Source organism: Natrix helvetica, assembly GCF_964273705.1.
Source record: "Natrix helvetica genome assembly, chromosome: 12".
Classification (NCBI taxonomy): Eukaryota; Metazoa; Chordata; class Lepidosauria; order Squamata; family Natricidae; genus Natrix; species Natrix helvetica.
Genome location: NC_138556.1, coordinates 8,653,597 through 8,676,092, shown reverse-complemented (window position 1 = coordinate 8,676,092; position 22,496 = coordinate 8,653,597). Strand labels below are relative to the sequence as shown.

Here is a 22,496-nt window from a genome sequence, read left to right as displayed (position 1 = left end):
TCTAGAATAGCACATATGACTTGGATCATACAATAGACGAAGCCAACATCTCACAGCAACACGGTGGCTTAGCAGAATAGAACTTTATAGAAGAACAGAGTTGGAAGAGACCTTGGAGGTCTTCTAGTCCAACCCCCTGTTCAAGCAGGAGACCCTATACCAGTGAGGGTGAACCTTTTCAGAAGGGAGCGCGTGTGCGCTCTCGTTGGGGACGCAACCCAGAAGAGGAGCTGCCCAGGGGGCATTCGCGCACGGGGAAACAAATTTCCGGTTTCTGGCACACACACTTCCGGTTTCCAGCACATGCACTTTTGGTTTCTGGTGCGCATGCCCGAAGACCACCTCTTCGGTTTCCGGTATTGCTGCACACACGAAAGACAGATGATCAGCGTGCGCCCCAGAAACCTGGAAGAGGAACAGCATGCCAGGCAACATGGCTCTGCATGCCACTTCAGGCACACATGCCAGAGTTTCGCCATCACGGCCCTATACCATGCCACACAATTGGCTTTCCAGTCTCTTCTTAGAAACCTCCAGTGATGGAGTACACGCCACTTCTGAAAGCAAGCCATTCCACCTGTTGACTATTCTCACTGTTAGGAAATTTCTCTCCGAGACCCATGAGTCTTTCAACTGTAGAATGCCTTGGTGTTGCTGAGTTTGGGAGCTGTGCCATTTAAGGTTCTTGATGTGAGACTTGATGGGGTGCTCTCTAACCATAGTGAAACCTTCATATCAGTGGTGGGTTACGATCGGTACGCCCCGGTACGGGCATACCTGTGCCTGCCGGGAGCACCAGGTACCATTCTGGTATGTTGCTCCAGAGGGCCCATTCCGGTTGGCCCGCCTGTGCTCTTTATCGGTATTTGAAGTTTTCGGGTATTCTGCGCAGGCTCATGGAGCCACGACGCCTGCGCTCCGCTCCGCTGAGCAGCTGGAGCATCACAGAAGCATTGTGGAAGTGTCGCGGAAGCATTGTGGAAGTGTCACGGAAGCATTGTGGAAGTGTTGTGGAAGCGTTGTGGAAGTGTCGCGGAAGCATTGTGGAAGTGTCGTGGAAGCATCGTGGAAGAGTCGCGGAAGCATTGTGGAAGTGTCGCGGAAGCATTGTGGAAGTGTCGTGGAAGCATCGTGGAAGAGTCGCGGAAGCATTGTGGAAGTGTCGTGGAAGCATCGTGGAAGAGTCGCGGAAGCATTGTGGAAGTGTCGTGGAAGCATCGTGGAAGAGTCACGGAAGTGTCTCTGAAGTGTCGCAGAGGCGTCACGGGCGGAAAGTATGTGTGCGCACACACTGCGCCTGTTCATGTGGTGGACGCTCGGCCCCGTTGCACTGTACCGGTTGCACCGGAATCCGGAACCCACTACTGCTTCATATAGTATTGTGGTGAATAGCAATAGACTTATATACCACCTGATAGTGCGGCACTCTCTTCATGGTTTACAATGTCAGTCTATTGCCCCCCAACAATCTGGGTCCTCATTTTACCGACCTCGGAAGGACGGAAGGCTGAATCAACCTTGAACCCCATCACGATTGAATACCAGGCTGTGGCCAGAGTTTGCCTGCAATTCTGCATTCTAACCACTGTTCCACCAGGGCTCTTCGCAGCGTAATAGTTTATATATACTGTTTCCCTGAAAATAAGACCTAACCAGAAAATAAGCCCTAATGCAACTTTTGGAGCAAAAAAATAAAATAAGACCAGGTCTTAGGTACCTATTGCTGAGCAAGGTAGATAGAGCAAAGAAACAATTGACACAATATACATTATAATTAGTTGTAAGATCACATTGTCAGATAAGCTTCTGAAAGCTATCTATAAAAATTATACTCTCGTTGCTTCTGGAATTATTATTGTTATTGAGACTAGAAACGGGGCAACGTCACCTTCTTCTCCTTAAGTTAAACAATGATTGGTTATCAGTTGCCTGCATTTTCCTCCTAAGCTTCCTATTCAGCTGCTATTTTAATTGTTCCCACATGGGCTCTTGGCATGGAGAGATGGTCCAGGGCTGGTCCAGGCATAAATAGATCTTGCTTTTGCCCTGTTTTACTATCGGGAGCCATGGCATTAAGAGAAAGGAATTTGAATCCAGGGAATTACCTGGAACTACCATCCCCTTATCATCTGTGGTCCTGCAAGAGACAGAGATAGGCTGTGTTTTTCAGTCGCGAAGCTAGAAATCCCCTTTGAGAAAGCAGCTTTTTCAGCTGCAACCTCCAATCCTTTTTACTCAAAGCATCTGTTTGATTTACCCGTTTATATAACAATGCAACCTAGTCCTTGAATAAACTTTGCGAAGCTGAGTCTGGCAATTCCTGCAAGGATGACACAGCCAGCTGGGTCAAGAGGAGAGGCGGCCATCGATTGCCCTGTGGCCAACTTCGCAACTGCAAGCTTTTAGATGCAAGTAAAGCAGCCTCAAATTTCTCTGCTCAGATGCTAGAAGGTCGGAGTTTTGCCCTACTTCTGCTTGCAGTAAATCGTTCATGATGGCTGACTTGAAAGAGAAACCTTGAGATGACTGAGGTTTGGGAAGAAAGAAAGGAATGAAGTGGCCATGGTGTTGTTGTTGTTAGTTGTGAAGTCATGTCTGATCCATCGCAACCCCATGGACAACATTCCTCCAGGCCTTCCTGTCCTCTACCATCCTCTGAAGTCCATTTAAGCTCATGCCGACTGCTTCGGTGACTCCCATCCAGCCACCTCATTCTCTGCCATCCCCTTCTTCTTCTGCCCTCAATCTTTCCCAGCATGAGGGTCTTCTCCAGGGAGTCCTTCCTTCTCATTAGGTGGCCAAAGTCTTTGAGTTTCCTCTTCAGGATCTGGCCTTCTAAAGAGCCGTCAGGGTTGATCTCCTCTAGGATTGACCGGTTGGATCGCCTTGCAGTCCAAGGGACTCGCAGGAGTCTTCTCCAGCCACCAGAGTTCAAAGGCCTCCATTCTTTGATGCTCAGCCTTCCTTATGGTCCAACTTTCACAGCCATCCGTTGCAACTGGGAAAACCGTAGCCTTGACTATACACCCTTTTGCTGGCAGGGTGCTGTCTCTGCTTTTTAGTATGCTGTCTAGATTTGCCATAGCTTTCCTCCCCAGGAGCAAGCGTCTTTTTATTTCTTGGCTGCAGTGCCCATCTTGAAGCCCAGGAAAATAAAATCTGCCACTACCTCCATTTATTCCCCAGCTATTTGCCAGGAATTGAGAGGGCTGAATGCCATGATCTTAGTTTTCTTAATGTTGACTTTCAAGCCAACAAGTGTCCATGGTGATCCCCTTAACAAGCGCAGCAAAAAAATGTTGTCAATGCCGGATGCAAAAGACCAGATCCACCCTTGAAGGCTCAATAAAGTTGATTTATTGCTAAAAGGCCTATGAACAGGAATATTTTCAACTAACAGTCAGCATCTGGTTAGAGTTAGATGAGGGTCAACGTCACTGAAGGGGAGTTGGACTGATTTTGTTTGTGACTATGTAGGGATGCTAGGCTGATTCCTCTTTTCACGCCGCCCCCAGGTTCTGCCATTCCTTCTACACAAAATCAGGCACAACTCAACTTATGACTACCTTGCTAGGGTAGTTGTAAGTCAAGGACTACCTGTAAAACGAAACATGAAAAGAATATGTATGAGTGAATGTATGTATGTATGTATGTATGTATGTATGTATGTATGTATGTATGAACGAATATGAATTTACATGCCTTTAGTACAATATCTTACATTCGTGGCTTGTAGGTGATACACACTCTAAAACATGTGTCCACTTATACAACCCATATCTCATCATTTTAAGGAGTGTTCCTAATTATGATTTATTATTTTCAGGACAGATTTTTGTGTCCATAAGGATGAGCCATGTGATACCGTGGGTAAGTAACCCTACAGATGGATTTCATTTTACAGTGCATTGTTTTACTGCATTTAACAGTGAGGAAGACTAAACCCCCCCCTTACTCCACTCCCCTTTCACTTCAGAGCTTCCTGTTCAGGATCTGGTCTTCTAAAGAGCAGTCAGGGTTGATCTCCTCTAGGACTGACCGGTTGGATGGCCTTGCAGTCCAAGGGACTCGCAGGAGTCTTCTCCAGCACCAGAGTTCAAAGGCCTCAATTCTTTGGCGTTCAGCCTTCCTTATGGTCCAACCTTCACAGCCATCCATTGCAACTGGGAAAACCAAAGCCTTGACTAGATGCACTTGTGTTGGCAGGGTGATGTGTCTGTTTTTTAGTGTGCTGTCTAGATTTGCCATCACTTTTCTCCCCTGAGCAAGTGTCTTTTAATTTCTTGGCAGCAGAAAGAGATCTGTTAAAAAGAGATCTCCAACTTATTTTGTGGGTGGAATCTTTTGATCTTCAGGCAATTCTGATCTTGTTGGAAGATCATTGTCTGTGGTTCCAGCCTTACAAGAAGAGTTTTGACCTCAAAACTGGCTGAATTTCCCCCAGAGAGGATAAAACATTCCATTTTGAATGAAGGGCTTTTTTCTGGTAGCATCAGAACAATGTTGGAATACTTCTGGTAAGACGAGAAATCCTTTTACGGTCTCAGAACATACAGAGTTTTTAGCTATTCAGCTTTAGCTCCTGCAAAAAAAATAGCTTGTCAGATATTATTGTTATTATTATTTTATCTTGGATGTTGGAAGGATAATCAAAGAAGACAGGACATGGTGAGGCTGCGGGGAAAAGTTGAGACATACATTCTCTGTTTTCAGCATTTATTGGCGCTGCCTTAAAACCCTTGCGCTGAGAGTGGAAAGTAATGGCTCACAACATCATTATTGTCTACAAAGCCAATGGAAACCATATTTCCGTGGGATAAGCATTTAAACAGTCTACCTGAGTCCAGATGTAGCCACAGCCACAGTGTTTGGGGAGCTGGGTCAGAAGATACAAGGATATTGGTAACATAACCGATATCTTTGCAAACTTAAGAAAAAAAATTGTCTGAAGGTTGACGGGTGTCAGTATGATGGATATCTAATGGCACATCTGGTAATAATTCTGACATACAGAAGATTAAGATTCAAAATATAAGAAGAACAATTGATTCGTTGTATGTCTTGGAAGCAAAAAGAAAAGGGAAGAATGCGATTCGAATGAAGATTGTGTGCAATTGGAGTTTTTCTTACGGATAAGTTTAATTATACATGAAGGAGGTAAAATATATGCCAGGAACAGAGGTGGTACTTTGCCAGTTCGCCCCAGTTTGGGTGAACTGGTAGTGGGAGGTTCCGCCCACCTGCCCAGATGTTATCACAGATGTTCTGTGCATGCACAGAAGTGCCACGCATGCGTGAAGCAAGCATGTGCATGTGTTCCCTCCCGGTTTCAGACCAGTAGTGAAGGTAAGAGGATTCCATGCCTGGCCAGGAAGTTTGCATTGGTGTCATTTAGGTTGGTGTGGGATGCTTATGAAAACAAGAATCCATAAGTTGTGCTAATTGTATGTTACACTTGACTGAGTGACAATAATTGGAGAATAAATGGGAGGTGGGGGGGGGGGAGAAACCGTACAATATTCTGAATGAATGTCACCCAAAGGAAAAATACTTTGACATAAATGGATGGGTGGGGATGTGACAAGAAACAAAATAAACAATTGGACCACTTGACAATCCAAGAATGATTGAGAACGGGGATTGTTTGGTTCACATCTGTTTAGAAAGATGTCTTTTTTTTTCCCAATCCATGGTTTCAGCCTAGGGCTTTTTGTATGCACTCATGACAAAAGGATTCCCCCTGTGTGATTTAACTGTTTATAATAAAAGATTGGGACAATTAGCTTGCTGATGAAAGATTCTGACTGTGAGTGGAATCGTTCTTTGTAGTATCAGAAGGGGAGGGAGAAGTGCTTATGAAGAAAGATTAATCGCGCAGATAGAAAGTGGGACAGGATGGAAAGAATTCTGTCCTCAGGTGCCACATAAGTGTGCAGAATAATTGAGATATAGGATGGATGGACGGATGGACGGGTGCATCGATGATAGATAGAGGCAGGCAGAGATAGAGATGGATGGATGGGTGTATAGATGATAGACAGAAGCATGGATCGCCTTGGATCATCTTGCAGCCCAAGGGACTCGCAGGAGTCTTCTCCAGCACCAGAGTTCAAAGGCCTCCATTCTTTGGCACTCAGCCTTCCTTATGCTCCAACCTTCACAGCCATCCATTGCAACTGGGAAAACCATAGCCTTGACTATATGCACTTTTGTTGTCAGGGTGATGTCTCTGCTTTTTAGTATGCCATCTAGATTTGCCATAGCTTTCATCCCCAAGAGCGAGCGTCTTTTAATTTCTTGGCTGCAGTCCCCATCTGCGGTGAACCTGGAGCCCAGGAAAATTAAATCTGTCACTACCTCCTTCATAACTTTAAACTATAATATAATATAATAAGTCAAGGACTACCTATAATCTTCAAGGGCTCACCAGATGCATCGTGGTTTTCATTTTGAGATATTACTGAAATGATCTCATGTTCTGGCATTGCGTAATGGCCGAATCTTCCTTAAGCAATGTGATTTATTTACCCACTATCAGCATATGCAAAATACCACATGTTGCTTGGAAACTATGCAGGTTGGCTAGGTATTATGGTTTATCTGCCTTGGCCATGTTTGTGTTTGGGAATCTATGCAAAATGTGTACAATGCCTTCTTCATTCTGTGACTACATGTTTCCCCCAAGCGATGGTGCATGTCTACAATTGCCAGGATCTCTACACAATCTGAGCTCCACTTGTCTCAATCTACAGTAGACATGAACCCTGATTCTGCAAAAGCTGTCGTCTTTTTTTTTTTTTTTTTGAAAGTTGTGCTAGAGGAAAGATACACATACCAGGCAGGTTGCATTTGAGTTTTGGCAAGGTGTCTTCCCTGGAATGGTCTGTTTAAGGAATGGAATTTCATTGCCAAAGTAGCTATGAAGGTTACATAATGATGGAGCTGAGCTTAAAAATGAAGGAAAGTCTGAAGGTATGCATTTGTGGGCTGAGGTTGTGCCAGCCATCTGACAAGAAGCAGAACAGCCAAGATACTCTGCTGGCATTAAATGTGCCTGCTTGGTTCATCACCTCCTTCCAAAGATCAGTGGATTCTCTTCTCTTCTCTTCTCCAAAGACAAATTCCTTGTGTGTTCATTCACACTTGGCCAATGAAGTATTCTAGTCTGTTCTGTTCTGTTCCATTCCGTTCCATTTGGTTCCGTTCCACTCTACTCCACGCTATACTCTACTCTACTCTACTCTACTCTACTCTACTCTACTCTCTACTCTCTACTCCTCTCATCTCCCTTCTCTCCTCTCTTCTCCATTTCTTCCTACTTTTCCTCTCCCCTCCCCTCCCCTCCCCTCCCCTCCCCTCCCCTCTCCAGAAAGATGTTAGGGGTAGCAGAGATTGGCATTACACATTTCTAGCAAGATCACCATAGGCAAGGTAACTGCAGACAGAGGCCCCAGAGCAAAATTTTAGCATTGAAATGCAGAAAAGCTAGCTTTTATCCCATTCATCCTTGAAGGAAGCTCGTTAAACAGTCTGTAGGCTGTAGCCATCTGCCTTGGGACATTTCTGTCTTGTTGTGACTTGAATTGGTTCTCCGGCTTCCTGCTGAAACTTCCTTCCAGCCACGCTGCCTCAGATCCAGCCAAGCACGGAAAGTTCAGTATCTAACGCTTAATATCCTGTGGGAGGGATAGAATAAGCATTCTGTCTTTCCGGCTATGGAATCTCTAAGCAGATCTTGCTTTTTAAATGAGCAGACTGAGGATGCTTCCACACAAAGTCTTAGTGACACTTCTGTTTTGCTTAAGGTCTCTTAGCTCCTAGCCCCAGTCTTCTCCACCTTTGTGGAACCTGAACCCCCCATATTGCCTAAGTGTTTGAAAAAGCAGAAGGGTGCTTCAACAGATCACAGAACAACAGAGCAGCAGAATAACAGAGTTGGAAGGGACCTTTGAGGTCTTCTAGTCCAACCCCCTGCTCAAGCAGGAAATCCTATACCATTTCAGACAAATGATTGTCCAACGCCTTCTAAAAAACCTCCAGTGTTGGAGTACCCAGAACCTCTGGAGGTAAGCCATTCCACTGATTAATTGTACTCCTTGTCAAGAAATTCCTCCTAATTTCTAGGCTGCGGCTCTCCTTGATTAGTTTCCACGCATTGCTTCTTGTTCTACCTTCAGGTGCTTCGGATAATAATTTGACCCCCTCTTCTTTGTGGCAGCACCTCAAATATTGGAACACTGCTATCATGTATGCAAGTACACACAAAGCCCAACCACAAATAATGGCCAATGGGTGGCCCTTAGTCAATGCCTCCCCCCCACCCCCATTGTACGCTGGTATGTCAACCAGGGTTTTCTCAGCATGTCAAAGGTAGGCGGCAGAGAGAGTGACCACCTCCAACTGTTTCTGAAAAGTTAGAGCATGGAACTCATGGAAGGAATGTGAAGAAAAACACTGGACAAACCTTTTCCAATCTAGGTGTATTTCAACTCCTAAGAATTCTCCAGATCAATACAGTCTCTACTGGGAACTAATCATTCTTCCCCCCACCAACCAGTGGAGAGGACTTTGGGTAAAGAAGATCATCTCTCCGATGTCTGGGCTTCGATGATCCTCCCTTTCCGATGTCTCCTTCTTCTTCCTCTTCCTCCACTTCCTCTCACACTCCACAGGGGTGGCAGTGGTGGGATTCACTTACCTTCCCTACCGGCTCACAAAAGGGAGCGTGCGTTGTGCGCTCGCTTAGCTCACACGGACTGCATCGGCGCATGTGCACCTCCTCCTGCACAGTGCTTGCACATTACGTCGGGGCGGGTGGGCAGAGCCTCCCACAGCTGCCACTTCTGGTTCGCCTGAAGTGGAGAGAACCGGCTGAATACCACCTCCGAGGGGTGGGCTTCAAATGTTTCAGCAACTGGTTCTCTGCTCGATTGCTGGATGGGCGTGGCCATGGTGGGCATGACCTAGTCGGTCTCCTGAACCACTCCAGGGGATGTTTGTGTATCATATTTTCACTTTCGCCATGTTCAGGAGGCTTCTCCCGAACCTCCAGGATGGTGAAATTCCTCCCCTGGGCTCCAGAGGCCTTCCGGGAGGACCATTCCTCCCCCCCCCCCATGAGCCACTGTGTGGGCCCTGCAGTAACCTCGCATCCAAAACTGGCTGCATGGAGACTCCTGGATGGAGTGAGGTGGGCGGGGCCAGCCAGGGGTGGGATTTGGAGGTTCTCTGAACCAGCCGTAATGTTAGCTACGGGTTCTCCCTGCACCCGGGCGAATCTGTAGCAGCCCACCCCTGGTTTGGGGTCCATTTCTCTTTGTTCCCCTCATTACATTTATGAAATGGCAGTAAATATTTATTCTTCTCTTTTCTTGGGGAACTTTCTTTCAAGAAGCTGAGCACAGTTGCTGTTAAAGATGAGTTTCCGTAATGCAGGTCCTACCTGTTGCCTGTTCTGAGAAGAGGGTGCTTCCCTCTACCTTTCCAGAGGTATTTGAACAAAGGTTGGAGAGCCGAGTTCCAGGATAAAAGGTTCGAGTCACTACGTGGCCTCTATCAGTGAACGTTGGCATGTGGAACGTATCAATTATCTATTTTGGTTCCATCATGATTTAAAACGATTCCTTTGCCTTGCTGAAGAAGCACGCAGACAGTCCCATCTTGAGCTGAACTGGCTGGAGACATACAGTCAGCTGATGTCCAGCTCAGGAAACATGAGCCAAGCAAATGTCAACAAAAACCTTTGGAGTCTTGCCTTGCTACTGGGTGTGTGATACATAAAAAAAAGTCTCTCTGGAGGCAGATGTGAGTAGAATAGCTTACACAGATTAGAGCTGCAAGCAGGCTGTTCTGCAGAGAAAATAACAACTCCTGGAGTTCATCACTACTGCCTTATACCAAAGCTTCTTTAAAAAAGAAATCCACTGCGAGTTAGAATGTAGTGCAGATTAAATCTCAAAATTAAGATTGTTTTGGTAACCTCAGGTCGGTTTGGTTCTTTTAGAAGATTTGAGGCTTAAAGCCTAAATACATGGATATACTTGTCAAACGAGTCACAGCTTACAGTACGCAAATGCCATGTTTGATCAAACGAAGGGTCTGTTTGGTGAATGCAAGGCTCTGTCTTCGTGTGACTTATCAGGAGTTGAAAAGGAGTCTGAAAACAAGAGTCAAAAGCCAGAGCACCTTCCCACGCTTGGTCTCACGACTCGTTTCTTTGATATTGGATGATCTGCAGAGCCACAATTTGCACTCTTGTGTTGTGAACAGCTGCCTCCCCTACTGTTCTGTGCAAATGTCAAATTGTGTATTGATTTAGAAACCAGCAAAAGGTATGGTCCTAATACTGTCAGTGGCAAACTTACCGTATTTTTCAGAATATAAGATGCTCCAAAGTATAAGACGTACCTAGATTTGGGGGAGGAAAACAAGGGGAAAATATCTGCCTCTGCCTCCCAGCAATTCGCCTTCTTGCAACAAATGGTACAGACAATATACACTGTTTGTAGTGTTATATTTCAGACTATACTTGTACAGATGCTGTTAAAATGTGCTTTCTGGAAGTATAGTCATTCTCTGCTATTTAAAAGAATAGCACTTTTTAAAACAATAGCACTGGGCCTCTTCAGATCAAGCATTTATTTTAAAAAGCTTCTTCGTTTTGTTAAGTTGTCTAGAACAATAATAAAGCAGTTTTTTAAAAATAAGTCTAATAATTCGAACATTCTGTAGGCATTTATAGTTGTTGACTTACCTCCTTGCAGCAAACAGCCTGATTAGCACAAGAAAAAATATCTGCCTCCCAGTAATTTGCCACTTGGAGCAAACAGCAAGTTTCACTTTCAATTTCTCCCGATCATCAGCTGTTTCAGGCTGCAGGGATTGCTATAGCTTATTGAAGCCTCCGCAAGCCCCCCTTTGCTGCAAAGAGGTAAATTGCTGGGAGGCAGAGGCCAAATGTTGGGGGCCGGTGGGGCTACATTCAGTGTATAAGACACACCCAAATTTTCACCCTCTTTTAGGGGGGGGGAAAGGTGTGTCTTATACTCCGAAAAATACGGCTATTAAAAGAAGGAATCTCCAATGATTCAAAAGGCTGGCATCATCACTACAATTAAACTATTATGTAACTTGCTGGTTGTTGTCTGTACGAGTGGCATACGTCTCTTTTAAACACACGTTGATCCTTGCATACCAATCTGTACAATACATTGTTGGAAATGGTTTAATTTTCAGAAGAAACATTGATTATAGAATAACAGAGTTGGAAGGGAACCTTGGAGGTCTTCTAGTCCAACCCTCTGCTCAATCAGGAAACCCTATACCAGTGATGGCAAACCTTTTCAGCATCGAGTGCTGATACCAGAATGCATGCGCATGCCGGCCAGCTGGTTTTGGGGTTTGTGGAGTGCGCCTGTGTGTCGGCCAGCTGGTCTTCGGATTTCCATCGCTCTGGCATATGCGAAGGGATCACGCTCTGAAAAAGCAGAACTTCCAAGTCCTGGTGACCATGCACACTCAACAATCAGCTGGCTGGCACGTATGCGCACACCGGTTTTTGGCACTGCTGCACGCGCAAAGGGCAGCTGATCGGCGCATGCAAATGCATACCAGAAACCCAAAAGACAAGCAGGCAAGGCCATGGGTGGTGGGTGACCTGGTTTCATGTGCCACTTTCGGCACACATGCCATAGGTTTGCCATCATAGTCTAAGGCAGGGGTGTCCAAACTTGGGAACTTTAAGACTTGTGGACTTCAACTCCCAGAATTCTGGGAGTTGAAGTCCACAAGTCTTAAAGTTCCCAAGTTTGGACACCCCTGGTCTAAGGTCTCTGCATCAGGACCAAGATGTAATTTGGAGTTTTGATTTACAGAGTGTTGTTGTTTATTTTTCTTAAAAGATGCTATTTCTTTCCAAGTGATGTCAGAAAATATTTTTACTGACTTCCATTACGGACTTTTTTTTTTGAAAAGGAGTGTTAGCGAAGTCGAGCTCTCCCACAGCCTTTTCTTTCCAGATCAGATAGGACTGGAGAGAAATGTCATCACTCTGGTGTAAAATAAAATCATATTCCTATGAGGTCAACAGCCTTTATCTCTCCCTCTTCCTTTCTCCTTCCTCTCCAGGAATTGATAGTTGGGGTTGTTTGGCACTGGAAGTGTCAGCTGATTATGTGAGGAGGTGAACCAAGATGTATAACTGTCTCTGTAAACGGAGATACGTCTAAATTGGGATATTTGCAGCTGTATCAGGACAATATTCATGCATTCTGAATACTTCCAAGGCCAACTTATCTCAAGGAAAGAATCCAGCTATACTTGGCCAACCCAATGGACATGCAGCTTCATCCAGAAATGAATTTCAGGAACAGTGAATCCGGATTCACTTAATAACCATGCTACCAACTTAACAAATGCAATGATCCAATCAAGATCACGTGAAATGTTAATACCACTTTATAAGGCCTTGGTAAGGCCACACTTGGAATACTGCATTCAGTTCTGGTCGCCACGATGTAAAAAAGATGTGGAGACTCTAGAAAGAGTGCAGAGAAGAGCAACCAAGATGATTAGGGGACTGGAGACTAAAACATATGAAGAACGGTTGCAGGAACTGGGTATGTCTAGCTTAAGAGAAAGAAGGACTAGGGGAGACATGATAGCAATCTTCCAATATCTCAGGGGTTGCCACAAAGAATAATACAATAATACAATAGTAGAGTTGGAAGGGACCTTGGAGGTCTTCTAGTCCAACCCCCTGCCTAGGCAGGAAACCCTATACCGTTCCAGACAAATGGCTATCCAACATCTTCTTAAAGACTTCCAGTGTTGGGGCATTCACAACTTCTGGAGGCAAGCTGTTCCACTGATTAATTGTTCTAACTGTCAGGAAGTTTCTCCTCAGTTCTAAGTTGCTTCTCTCCTTGATTAGTTTCCACCCATTGCTTCTTGTTCTGTCCACAGGTGCCTTGGAGAATAGCTTGACTCCCTCTTCTTTGTGGCAACCTCTGAGATATTGGAACACTGCTATCATGTCTCCCCTAGTCCTTCTTTCTCTTAAGCTAGACATACCTAGTTCCTGCAACCGTTCTTCATATGTTTTAGTCTCCAGTCCCCTAATCATCTTTGTTGCTCTTCTCTGCACTCTTTCTAGAGTCTCCACATCTTTTTTACATCGTGGCGACCAGAACTGAATGCAGTATTCCAAGTGTGGCCTTACCAAGGCATTATAAAGTGGTATTAACACTTCACATGATCTTGATTCTATCCCTCTGTTGATGCAGCCTAGAACTGTGTTGGAAGAAGAGGGAGTCAAACTATTCTCCAAGGCACCTGAGGGTAGAACAAGAAGCAATGGGTGGAAACTAATCAAGGAGAGAAGCAACTTAGAACTGAGGAGAAATTTCCTGACAGTTAGAACAATTAACCAGTGGAACAGCTTGCCTCCAGAAGTTGTGGATGCCCCAACACTGGAAGTCTTTAAGAAGATGTTGGATAGCCATTTGTCTGAAACGGTATAGGGTTTCCTGCCTAGGCAGGGGGTTGGACTAGAAGACCTCCAAGGTCCCTTCCAACTCTACTATTGTATTGTATTGTATTGTATTGTATTGTATCGTATCGTATCGTATCGTATCGTATCGTATCGTATTGTATTGTATTTAACAGCCATGGCAAGAAAAGTCGTAAAATGGGGCAAAACTCACTTAACAAGCCTTTCACTTAGCAACATAAACATTGGGCTCAATTGTAGTCGTAACTCGAGGATTACCTTTGTTGTGGGAATGCAGTTTTAATAGAAAACTAGCCGACAACCGGGCGTTGTCCGGGTATTTATTTACAGGGAGGAAATGTCTGGACCAAACATAATTTCTATTGTTGGATTTTCCCCCTTACCAAAGGGAGCCCTCTTGTGGAGTAATGTGAAGCTGTTACCCTGGCAACTCCACTGTACTGTACGGTAGAAGCCATTTTACGGCACTACAGTAGAAGCCATTTGAAGGCACAACAGGCTGTATCATAACAGAACACGCCCCCTGAGGGATGTTAGTGGTATCTTACCCCCACAGTATTTGTCTCCAGAGAGTAAGGCATCTGTGTACCAAGTTTGGTTGAGAATTGCTCGAGGCATTCCAGAGTTATGCTGGAACATACCCATACACAGCCATTGATAGATAGATAGATAGATAGATAGATAGATAGATAGATAGATAGATAGATAGATAGATAGATAATAGATAGATAGATAATAGATAGATAGATAGATAGATAGATAGATAATAGATAGATAGATAGATAGATAGATGATAGATAGATAGATAGATAGATAGATAGATAGATAGATAGATAGATAGATGATAGATAGATAGATAGATAGATAGATAGATAGATAGATAGATAAGATGGAGAGTTGTATTATTTTTTTCGTGCTGAGAGAAAGTTGCCTTGTAGTTCAGAATTCTGCTCATCAAACTCCAAAAGGTAGATTTGAATCATAACTGAAAGCATTAAGCAGGGAAGTGCGTTTTGGTTCCCACTTACATTCAAAGTGGCAAAATTAGCAGGCAGTGGTAGCTCCCCTCATCTCCAGCAGGTTAAGTGGCTGAGATTTTTTTTTGGGGGGGGAGGAGGGAATGTGGATATTAGCACATCAAAGCTGAATAAACATTTAAGTTGAGGTTTGACTTCCTGTGCTTTGGCTCGTTTCATAATTGAAGGGTCATTGTGTCATTCCCCATTCCTGATGTTTATTAACTCTCCCTGTTAGGTTTGGAGAAGGAATGAGAGTGATTGCTCTAATGGGATAATGAATGTCTTGCTGTGCAAAAGGCAGATGTAAAAATGAGAGGCTGTTTTCTGTTCAGTGTTTGCTAATCTGCCTGGTTCTGTATTGGACCCTTGAGAGAAAGGACTAACTGGAGTTAGTACTCTTCATGAATACTGCAAGCACTTTCTTTAAATGGCACAAAGAAAACTGGACTTTCTGATTTTTCTTTGAAGGCGCATCTGTTTTCCCATGGATTACCTCCTCTTAAGCCTGAGATTCTATCTAAGCTTGTAACACCGAGGGTATGGGGAAAGACTGGCGGATAGCATTGTTTAGTTCAGAAATACAAAATGAACGAACTAAGTCAGAGGCATTCATTTCACCCCATTTAAACATGGGTTTCTAAGGTAGAAGAAGACCAACTTAAACCACAGAGAGCCTGGATCAAATATTCGCTCTGTTTGCCAAGTTCATGGTTCCATGAAACTTGGAAAGCCCATGGATCTCCAGACTTCCAAATATGGATCTCTAGAGGCCAAGCTAAACATCAATGTTCAACATGTCATTATCTTTCTCTCTCCTACTTACTTCTTCCTTTTAAGTAGCAGTGGCTCAGAGGGAAGGGTGCAGCTTGCTGTTTATAATGAAATGTTCTGGACAAATCCAGTATTATGGGATTGACTCTCTAGAATGTTTTATAACGCCTATGGGTTCTGGATAGCGTTTTTGTTTAAAAGAATCCAAACAGAAAATTTCCTGCTCTATAACACTATTGCAATGGGAAGAATAATTCTTTCTGGCATCCATATGCAAGCTCGGCTGAATTTGTGCAAATCCAAACCATTGCCAATAAGCAAAGCCCTGCAACCTCGTGATGGGTATCAGTTCTTTTCCATGATAAATTGTCTTTTACATAACTTTTTCCTTCTCAGTGGAGCCTTCTCCAGCTATTAGTACATCATTCTCATTTTCTGTACCTGCCCTCGGATTTGTGTCACTTATTTCTTTCCTTGTCCAATAGATATTTGCTTTTCGGGCAGAATACCTTTGACTTTGGTAGCAATAGCACTTAGCTTCATAGTGCTTTACAGCCCTCTCTAAGCGGTTTACAGAGTCAGCCTCTTAATCTGGATCCTCATTTTACCCACCTCGGAAGGTGAATATAGGGGTCCACCATATGTAGGGCTATGGTGAGTAATGGGTGGTATACACTTACCTTTCCTACCAGTTTGCAAATGTGAGTGCATGTACTTTTGGTGAAAAAAGGGCCTAAATGGGATGCCATAGAGGTGGATATGGGTGGGTGAAGCCTCCCATAATTTCCACTTCCGGTTCGGGCGATGTGGTCCGAACCGGTAAAGTACCACCTCTGGTGAGTAAGGTAGCCCCATGCTGTCTTACCATCACAGCTAATAGTCGCTCTTTAAGAGAAGCAGGTGTGATTTCTGCACAACAGGCGTGTACAGTTACACCTGCTCATCTTTTTATTTCATTTCATTAACACATGCTCAGGCAGTTGTGCCCAATATGAATGAAAAAATGTGGTGTGGAAGGGTGGATGCTTGCAATTACATTTCTTTTTCTTTCTTTTTCTTTCTCTCTTTTCTTTCTTTCTTTCTTTCTTTCTTTCTTTCTTTCTTTCTCTTTTTCCTCCCTCCCTCCCTCCCTCCCTCCCTCCCTCCAGGAATGGTGGCATGATTTGAGGGGTGTGTGTGTGCAGAATTAGAGTTGAAACCACACTGTATGGAAAGTGCCCTGGGGTTTTAAAACTTCATTTAAAACCAAAAAACAATGAATTGGTTCATTAATGGAGGTTGGAACGAATGGGGGAAGGGAGGTGCAGCAAGAGACAGAGGTAAAAAGGGCAAAAAGTAAATGGTGAGTATCCTGTAGTGATCAACTCAAGATATGTATAGTAAAGAGCTTTCGTTGGTAAAATAAGAAATGTAATGCCATTATGAATGAGGCACTGTAGTTCTGGCATAGAAAAAAAAGGAGCAATATTTTACCCTGTTCCCCCAAATATAAGACCTCCCTGGATAATAAGCCCAATGGGGCTTTCGAGCGCATGTGCGCACCCTCCCTGAAAATATTGCAACACAGCAGCAGTCATGAGGTGACCATGCTCACCGCCTCCTGCACCTCAAAAATAATAAGACCTCCCCGAAAATAAGGCCAATCGCTTATTTTGGGGGTCAAAAGAAAATAAGACCCTGTCTTATTTTCGGAGAAACACAGTATTTTTTGAGAATAGACTTCTACACAGTCAAAGCCAAGATTTGCCTGCAATTTTTGGATTTGTCTAATCTATTGCAGTGTTTTTCACGTCATCGTATTACTCCGCTGAATTTCATCAGGGGTTCTGCTGTACCTATCTCCAGATGCTGTAGGAAACACCTGATAGTTAGATGAATGGATTCTGTGGGATTTATTGATAAAAGCCTTGTGTGAGCTTTTCCATACTCTGCCTAGTCCAGTCCCTGAATCACTAAAATGCAGATGTTTTCCTGTAGTGTAGAGTATCTGTGAAGGCCGTTTTCATCCCACTGTGGATCTGAAATTGCCAACTGCTGTTCAGCGTTACTGAAACCTGCCAGAGACAGGCCTCTGCTTTGGATTTGGCTTACTAATTAGGAGTGTGTTTGTAATATCGAGAGGATTTTCTAACCATCTCTTTGCGTTTGGGGTGGGTGGGTGAAGAGAGGATAAAATAGCTCCATTCTTTCTATTATGTCAATTAAAACCAGCCTAAGCTGGTGCCTTATATGAAAATGCCCCCAAAATTCTACACATCGTACTTCCTTAAAACAGAGGGTAAAGTGTGTTATGGATGTCACCACGGAAGAGTATGACTTAGCATCTAGTTAGTATAACAGAATAGTGGGATGCAATGGCCCAATGGCTAAGATGCTGAGCTTGTCAATCAGAAGGTTGGCAGTTCAGCAGTTCGAATCCCTAGCGCCGCATAATGGAGTGAGCTCCCGTTACTTCTCCCAGCTTCTGTCAACCTAGCAGTTCGAAAGCATGTAAAAATGCAAAAATAGAAAAAATAGGAACCACCTTTGGTGGGAAGGTAACAGCGTTCCGTGCTCCTTCGGCATTTAGTCATGCCTGCCACATGACCACAGAGACGATTTTAGAATGTAGATGTCGGAGTTCCAAATAACACCCCTAACGAAAGAAGACTCCGAGGCTTGAGTTTCCTCAAAGTTCCGTTTTATTAGAGATGTCATATTGGCACATCTGGGAAAACCCGAATCTGAACGTTTCCAGGTTTTCCCCACCCAATTGAAAGTTCAAGTCCCTGCCCAGCACCCCCATGTACATCACATGGCCCAATCAGGTAACCGTCCAAAACTGGAGATGTCTCCCAGTCTGCAGGGCAAGGTGGCCTTGACTCTCTGAGAAAGGAATGTTGTTTTGACTAACGTATTTTTTAGAGTGTAAGACACACCGGAGTATAAGACACACCAAAATTTTGAAGAGACAAATTAAAAAAAGAGTTCTTGCTATAGAGTGCTCCTGGGGGCCGAGGGCCTCAAAGACAAGCAAAAAACGGCCCTTTTTGTCAAAAGAAAGGGCATGCATAGCCTTTAGGAAGCTTATAGAGTGCTCCTGGGGGGCCCGGGGGCAAAAACGAGCAACAAACAGCCCATTTGTTGCTCATTGCTGCCCTCCCCAGCCCCCAGGAGCACTCTGGAAGCCTCCTTAAGGCTCTGCATGGCCATTTTGGTGAAGGGGGTGGGGTTTCGGGAGGCAAAAAAATGCTGTATTCCGTGTATAAGACGCATCCAGATTTTCACCTTCTTTTTTGAGGGAAAAAGGTGCGTCTTATACTCTGAAAAATATGGTACATATCTCTCATACTCCACATAATCTCCCCTCTCATTTTCCCTCGGCATTAAATGTTGCAGACCTAAAGGCCCAAATCAAAAGATGGGTTCCCGGTTTGACAGTAGAACATAGAATAATAGAGTTAGAAAGGAATCGGAGGTCTTCTAGTCCAACCCTCCCGCTCGAGCAGGAGACCCTGTACCATTTCAACCAATGGCTGTCCAGTCTCTTCTTGAAAGCCTCCAGTGATGAAGCTCTCACAACTTCTGAGGGCAAGCAGTCCTATTGGTTGATTGCTCACGCTGTTAGGAAACCACTCCTTAGTTCTAGGTTGCTTCTCTCCTTGCTTAGTTTGCAAACCTTGTTTCTTTTCTTGCCTTCAGGTGCTTCGGAAAATAATTTGACTCCCTCGTCTTTGTAGGAGCCCCTCAAATATTGAAACGCTGCTACCACATCTCCCCTTGTCCTTCTTTTCATTAGACTAGACATACCCAATGCCTGTAACCATTCTTCATATGCTTTTATATTTAAAAAAACTTTAAAAACTCAGACAAAGCTATTAAAGTTTAGAGCAACACATGAGTATATGTAATTTTAAAAGGATAGTAGCAACAGCATGCTTGCAATTGTGCTATGGCTACTATCCTTCTAAAAATACAGTCCCTATATTTGGAATAAAGAGTCTTGGGCATCATTGGAAGTTAATTCCAGGGGGAGGCAAACATATGGAACAGTTTTCCCTTTTTTTCTGAACCTAAGCATCCATGCGATACAATTTCTCATAAAAAAAATAACCTGGATACTTTCCCATGATCAACAAAAGTATATCTGCCCTTTATTGCCTTCTTTGGGAAAAAAAACGACGGTGGGAAGAGAAAACAGCTCTTAAATAGTTGCTTCAACTGTTTTACTCTCCTTTTGAATAAGAACGGGTCCCCAGGCCACCTCTGTTGTGGGAACAACATTTCTTACAAATAAATAGATCCCTTGTCTTTCAGGAGGAAAGAAAAGAAAAGGATTTTTAAAAGACCCAAATAAGACCCTAATTAAAATCGAAATGCTGCCTTTGGGTTGGTCTTGTCTTTTGCATGGAATTGCATGTATGCCTTGAGGGGGCTGGGAATTACTTTTAGATGCCACCTTTTGCTGCACAGAGTCACCTAGGAAACTTTTCGAAATGTGGACCAAGAGAGAACATGAAAGTAAGAGAGGAAGGTTAATTTGTTGTACAAAATTTAGAGTCCGAAGAGACATTTCTTCATAGACTAGAAAGGAGAAGCTGAAAGTGTGTGTGCTATTGTACTTGTTTGTTAATAAGTGTATCATTCAACTTTGGTTTTTTATTTCTCCAAAGGGATCTAGTTATGTTGCAGCTTCTTTAGTTATGACAGTAGTGGGCTTCCCGAAGTCTTTGCATGAACCTTTATTTATATAAAAATGGCTGTGTGTGTGTGTTTGTGTGTGTGTGTGTGTGTGTGTATTGCAGCATAACTCTGGAAAGCCTCAAGCAATTTCAACCAAACTAATTAGATTGCCATAAGGCAAAAATAGAAAATGCTAAAAGTAATAACATCAATAACTAATATCTATCTTATCAATCTCATCTGTTTGAGCTCTACAGCCCATTTAAAAAGAAAAAAGAGAGAGATATTCAGAGAAGATAAGCTAAGACAGATCTAAATGTCCTGCAAATTGTCTGAAAGTACTGTATTATAAATAGAATAGAATAGAATTCTTTGTTGGCCAAGTGTGTTTGGACACACAAGGAATTTGTCTTTGGTGCAGATGCTGTCGGTGTACATAAAAAGACAAGATACTTTTGTCACGAATCATAAGGTGCAACACTTAATGATAGTCCTAGGGTACAAATAAGCAATCAGGAAACAATCAAGATCAATATAAATCGTAAGGATACAAGCAGCAAAGTTTGCAGTCCTGCAGTCATAAGTGGGAGGAGATGGGTGAGAGGAGCGATGAGAAGACTAATAGTAATAGTAATGCAGCCTTAGTGAATAGTTTGACAGTGCCGAGGGAATTATTTGGTTAGCAGAGTGATGGCCTTTGGAAAAAAAACTGTTCTTGTGTTTAGTTGTCTTTGTGTGCAGTGCTCTATAGCATCGTTTTGAGGGTAGGAGTTGAAACAAATTTAAATTTAAAAATGCAAACTGTTTACAGGTGGTCTTTGACTTCATTCAAACTTAACAACAGCACTGAAAAAAAGTTATTTATGATCTTATTACAGACTCACAACCTTTGCAGTATCCCCATATTCACAAGATCAACATCTGGATGCTTGGCAACTGACTCGTACTTATGATAATTGCTGTGTCCCGGGGACACATGATCCCCGCTTGAGACCTTCTGACAAGCAAAGTCAATGGGGAAAGCCAGATTCACTTAACAACTGTGTTACTAACTTAACGACTGCCGTGTTTCACTTAACAACTGTGGCAAGAAAGGTCATGAAAGGGGGCAAACCTCACTTAACAAACGTTTCACTTAGCAGCAGAACTGTTGGGCTCCATTGCGGTTGTGCATTGAGGATCACCTGTGCTATGCTGGCCTTGATGGAGCCTGTTCTTATTTTCTCCAGGCATTGCTTACCTTGGGGGAATCTGCAGCTTGAAGAGGAAGTGTGTCCTTGCAGAAGACAACGGACTCAACCTGGCCTTCACCATTGCTCACGAACTGGGACACAAGTAAGAGCCAACGCTACCATTTGCAGTATTGTTTGAGTCGGTACTAGCATTGGAGACCTTGGTACACTGTCAGGGTTCCAATTAATAGATCCATTGCAAGCAAAAACTCAAAGGCAGGTAGATTCCTCAAAGAATATTATGAGCCGTGGTGACACAGCGGTGTTCTGATCGAGGCTTCCCAAACTCTTCTGTTCTGACAAATTAATTGACTGTGAATTCTGCTCATTGACATCCAGCAAAGTCTTTCAAGGGAGGATTTACAGTCACAGACCTTATCTGGCTTGAAGAGCTTGGAGAGCCGATATCTGCAAAACGTGGCAAGGAGTCTCGGAGAGGCACAAGCCAATTAAGCAAACTAATTGTCTCCTGCAAACTCCACTCCCCTTTCGCTCCTCTTTTATGTCCTCTAGGAGGGGCCATTCATTGTCTGGCCTTACTCCGAGGTCAACCGCTGTTCTTTAGCTGTTCCCTTTGTCTGGCAACTCTGCGCATGCACACTGGGAACAGGCTCCAGCTGTTTGTCTGCCTCACTGATGTCTGACTCTGAAGGCAGTTGATAACTGGCATACGGCCCTGGCCCCCTCTCTGTTTCTGACACAGAGCCCTCATCAGAGGCTTCCCCAGACTCCAGGACTGGCCCATGTTCCTACCCAACTTCCTCATTGCCCCATTCTGCTGCCAGATCTGTTGGCCACTGGCAGGCCACAACATGATTATGGCCATAGCAAACAACAAGCTGGCAGGCTGCATTTTGTAATTTATGATGAATGTAATATATATGTCCCCAGGGTAATGTTGCCAATTTGGGTCGTTCAACAGGACCAGAGGTTTAATCTTCTGAGCTTTTGGACTTGTGCTGGAGCCCATCCTTGGCGAACTTCTCTCTCTACCAAAATGTGGGCTTCTTCTATGTATCGTGTTTATAGGGTGCTTGGTTGGGTGTAGCTTTGTATTGGTTGATTGGGTTGTACAGGGCTGGCGATTGGCTGTTGTTTCCTTCTGCTGCCATGCCCATTTTTTTCTTTTTAAATTTCATTTCAAATCAATGACATTTATTTGCTGCCCATCTTGCATCCAATGACTCTGGGTGGCTTACCACATAAGAATATTTAAAGAAAATAAAATAAAACCACCCATTATAAAATAATGCGGCAGATAAAATCTTGAACCATCCTTTGCTTATTCCCACTTCTTTACCA

General features: G+C 43.7%; 1 protein-coding gene across 1 annotated transcript in view; it reads left to right on the top strand.

Annotated features, from left to right (window-relative positions):
- The window catches only part of ADAMTS17 (ADAM metallopeptidase with thrombospondin type 1 motif 17), a 138,008-nt gene that overhangs the window by 37,952 nt on the left and 77,560 nt on the right, over window positions 1–22,496 (top strand). Inside the window, exons 7-8 of the mRNA XM_081964964.1 lie at window positions 3,827–3,870; window positions 21,192–21,297. Of these exons, the coding sequence (XP_081821090.1) occupies window positions 3,827–3,870; window positions 21,192–21,297 (150 nt within the window). The remainder of the gene's footprint in view (window positions 1–3,826; window positions 3,871–21,191; window positions 21,298–22,496) is intronic.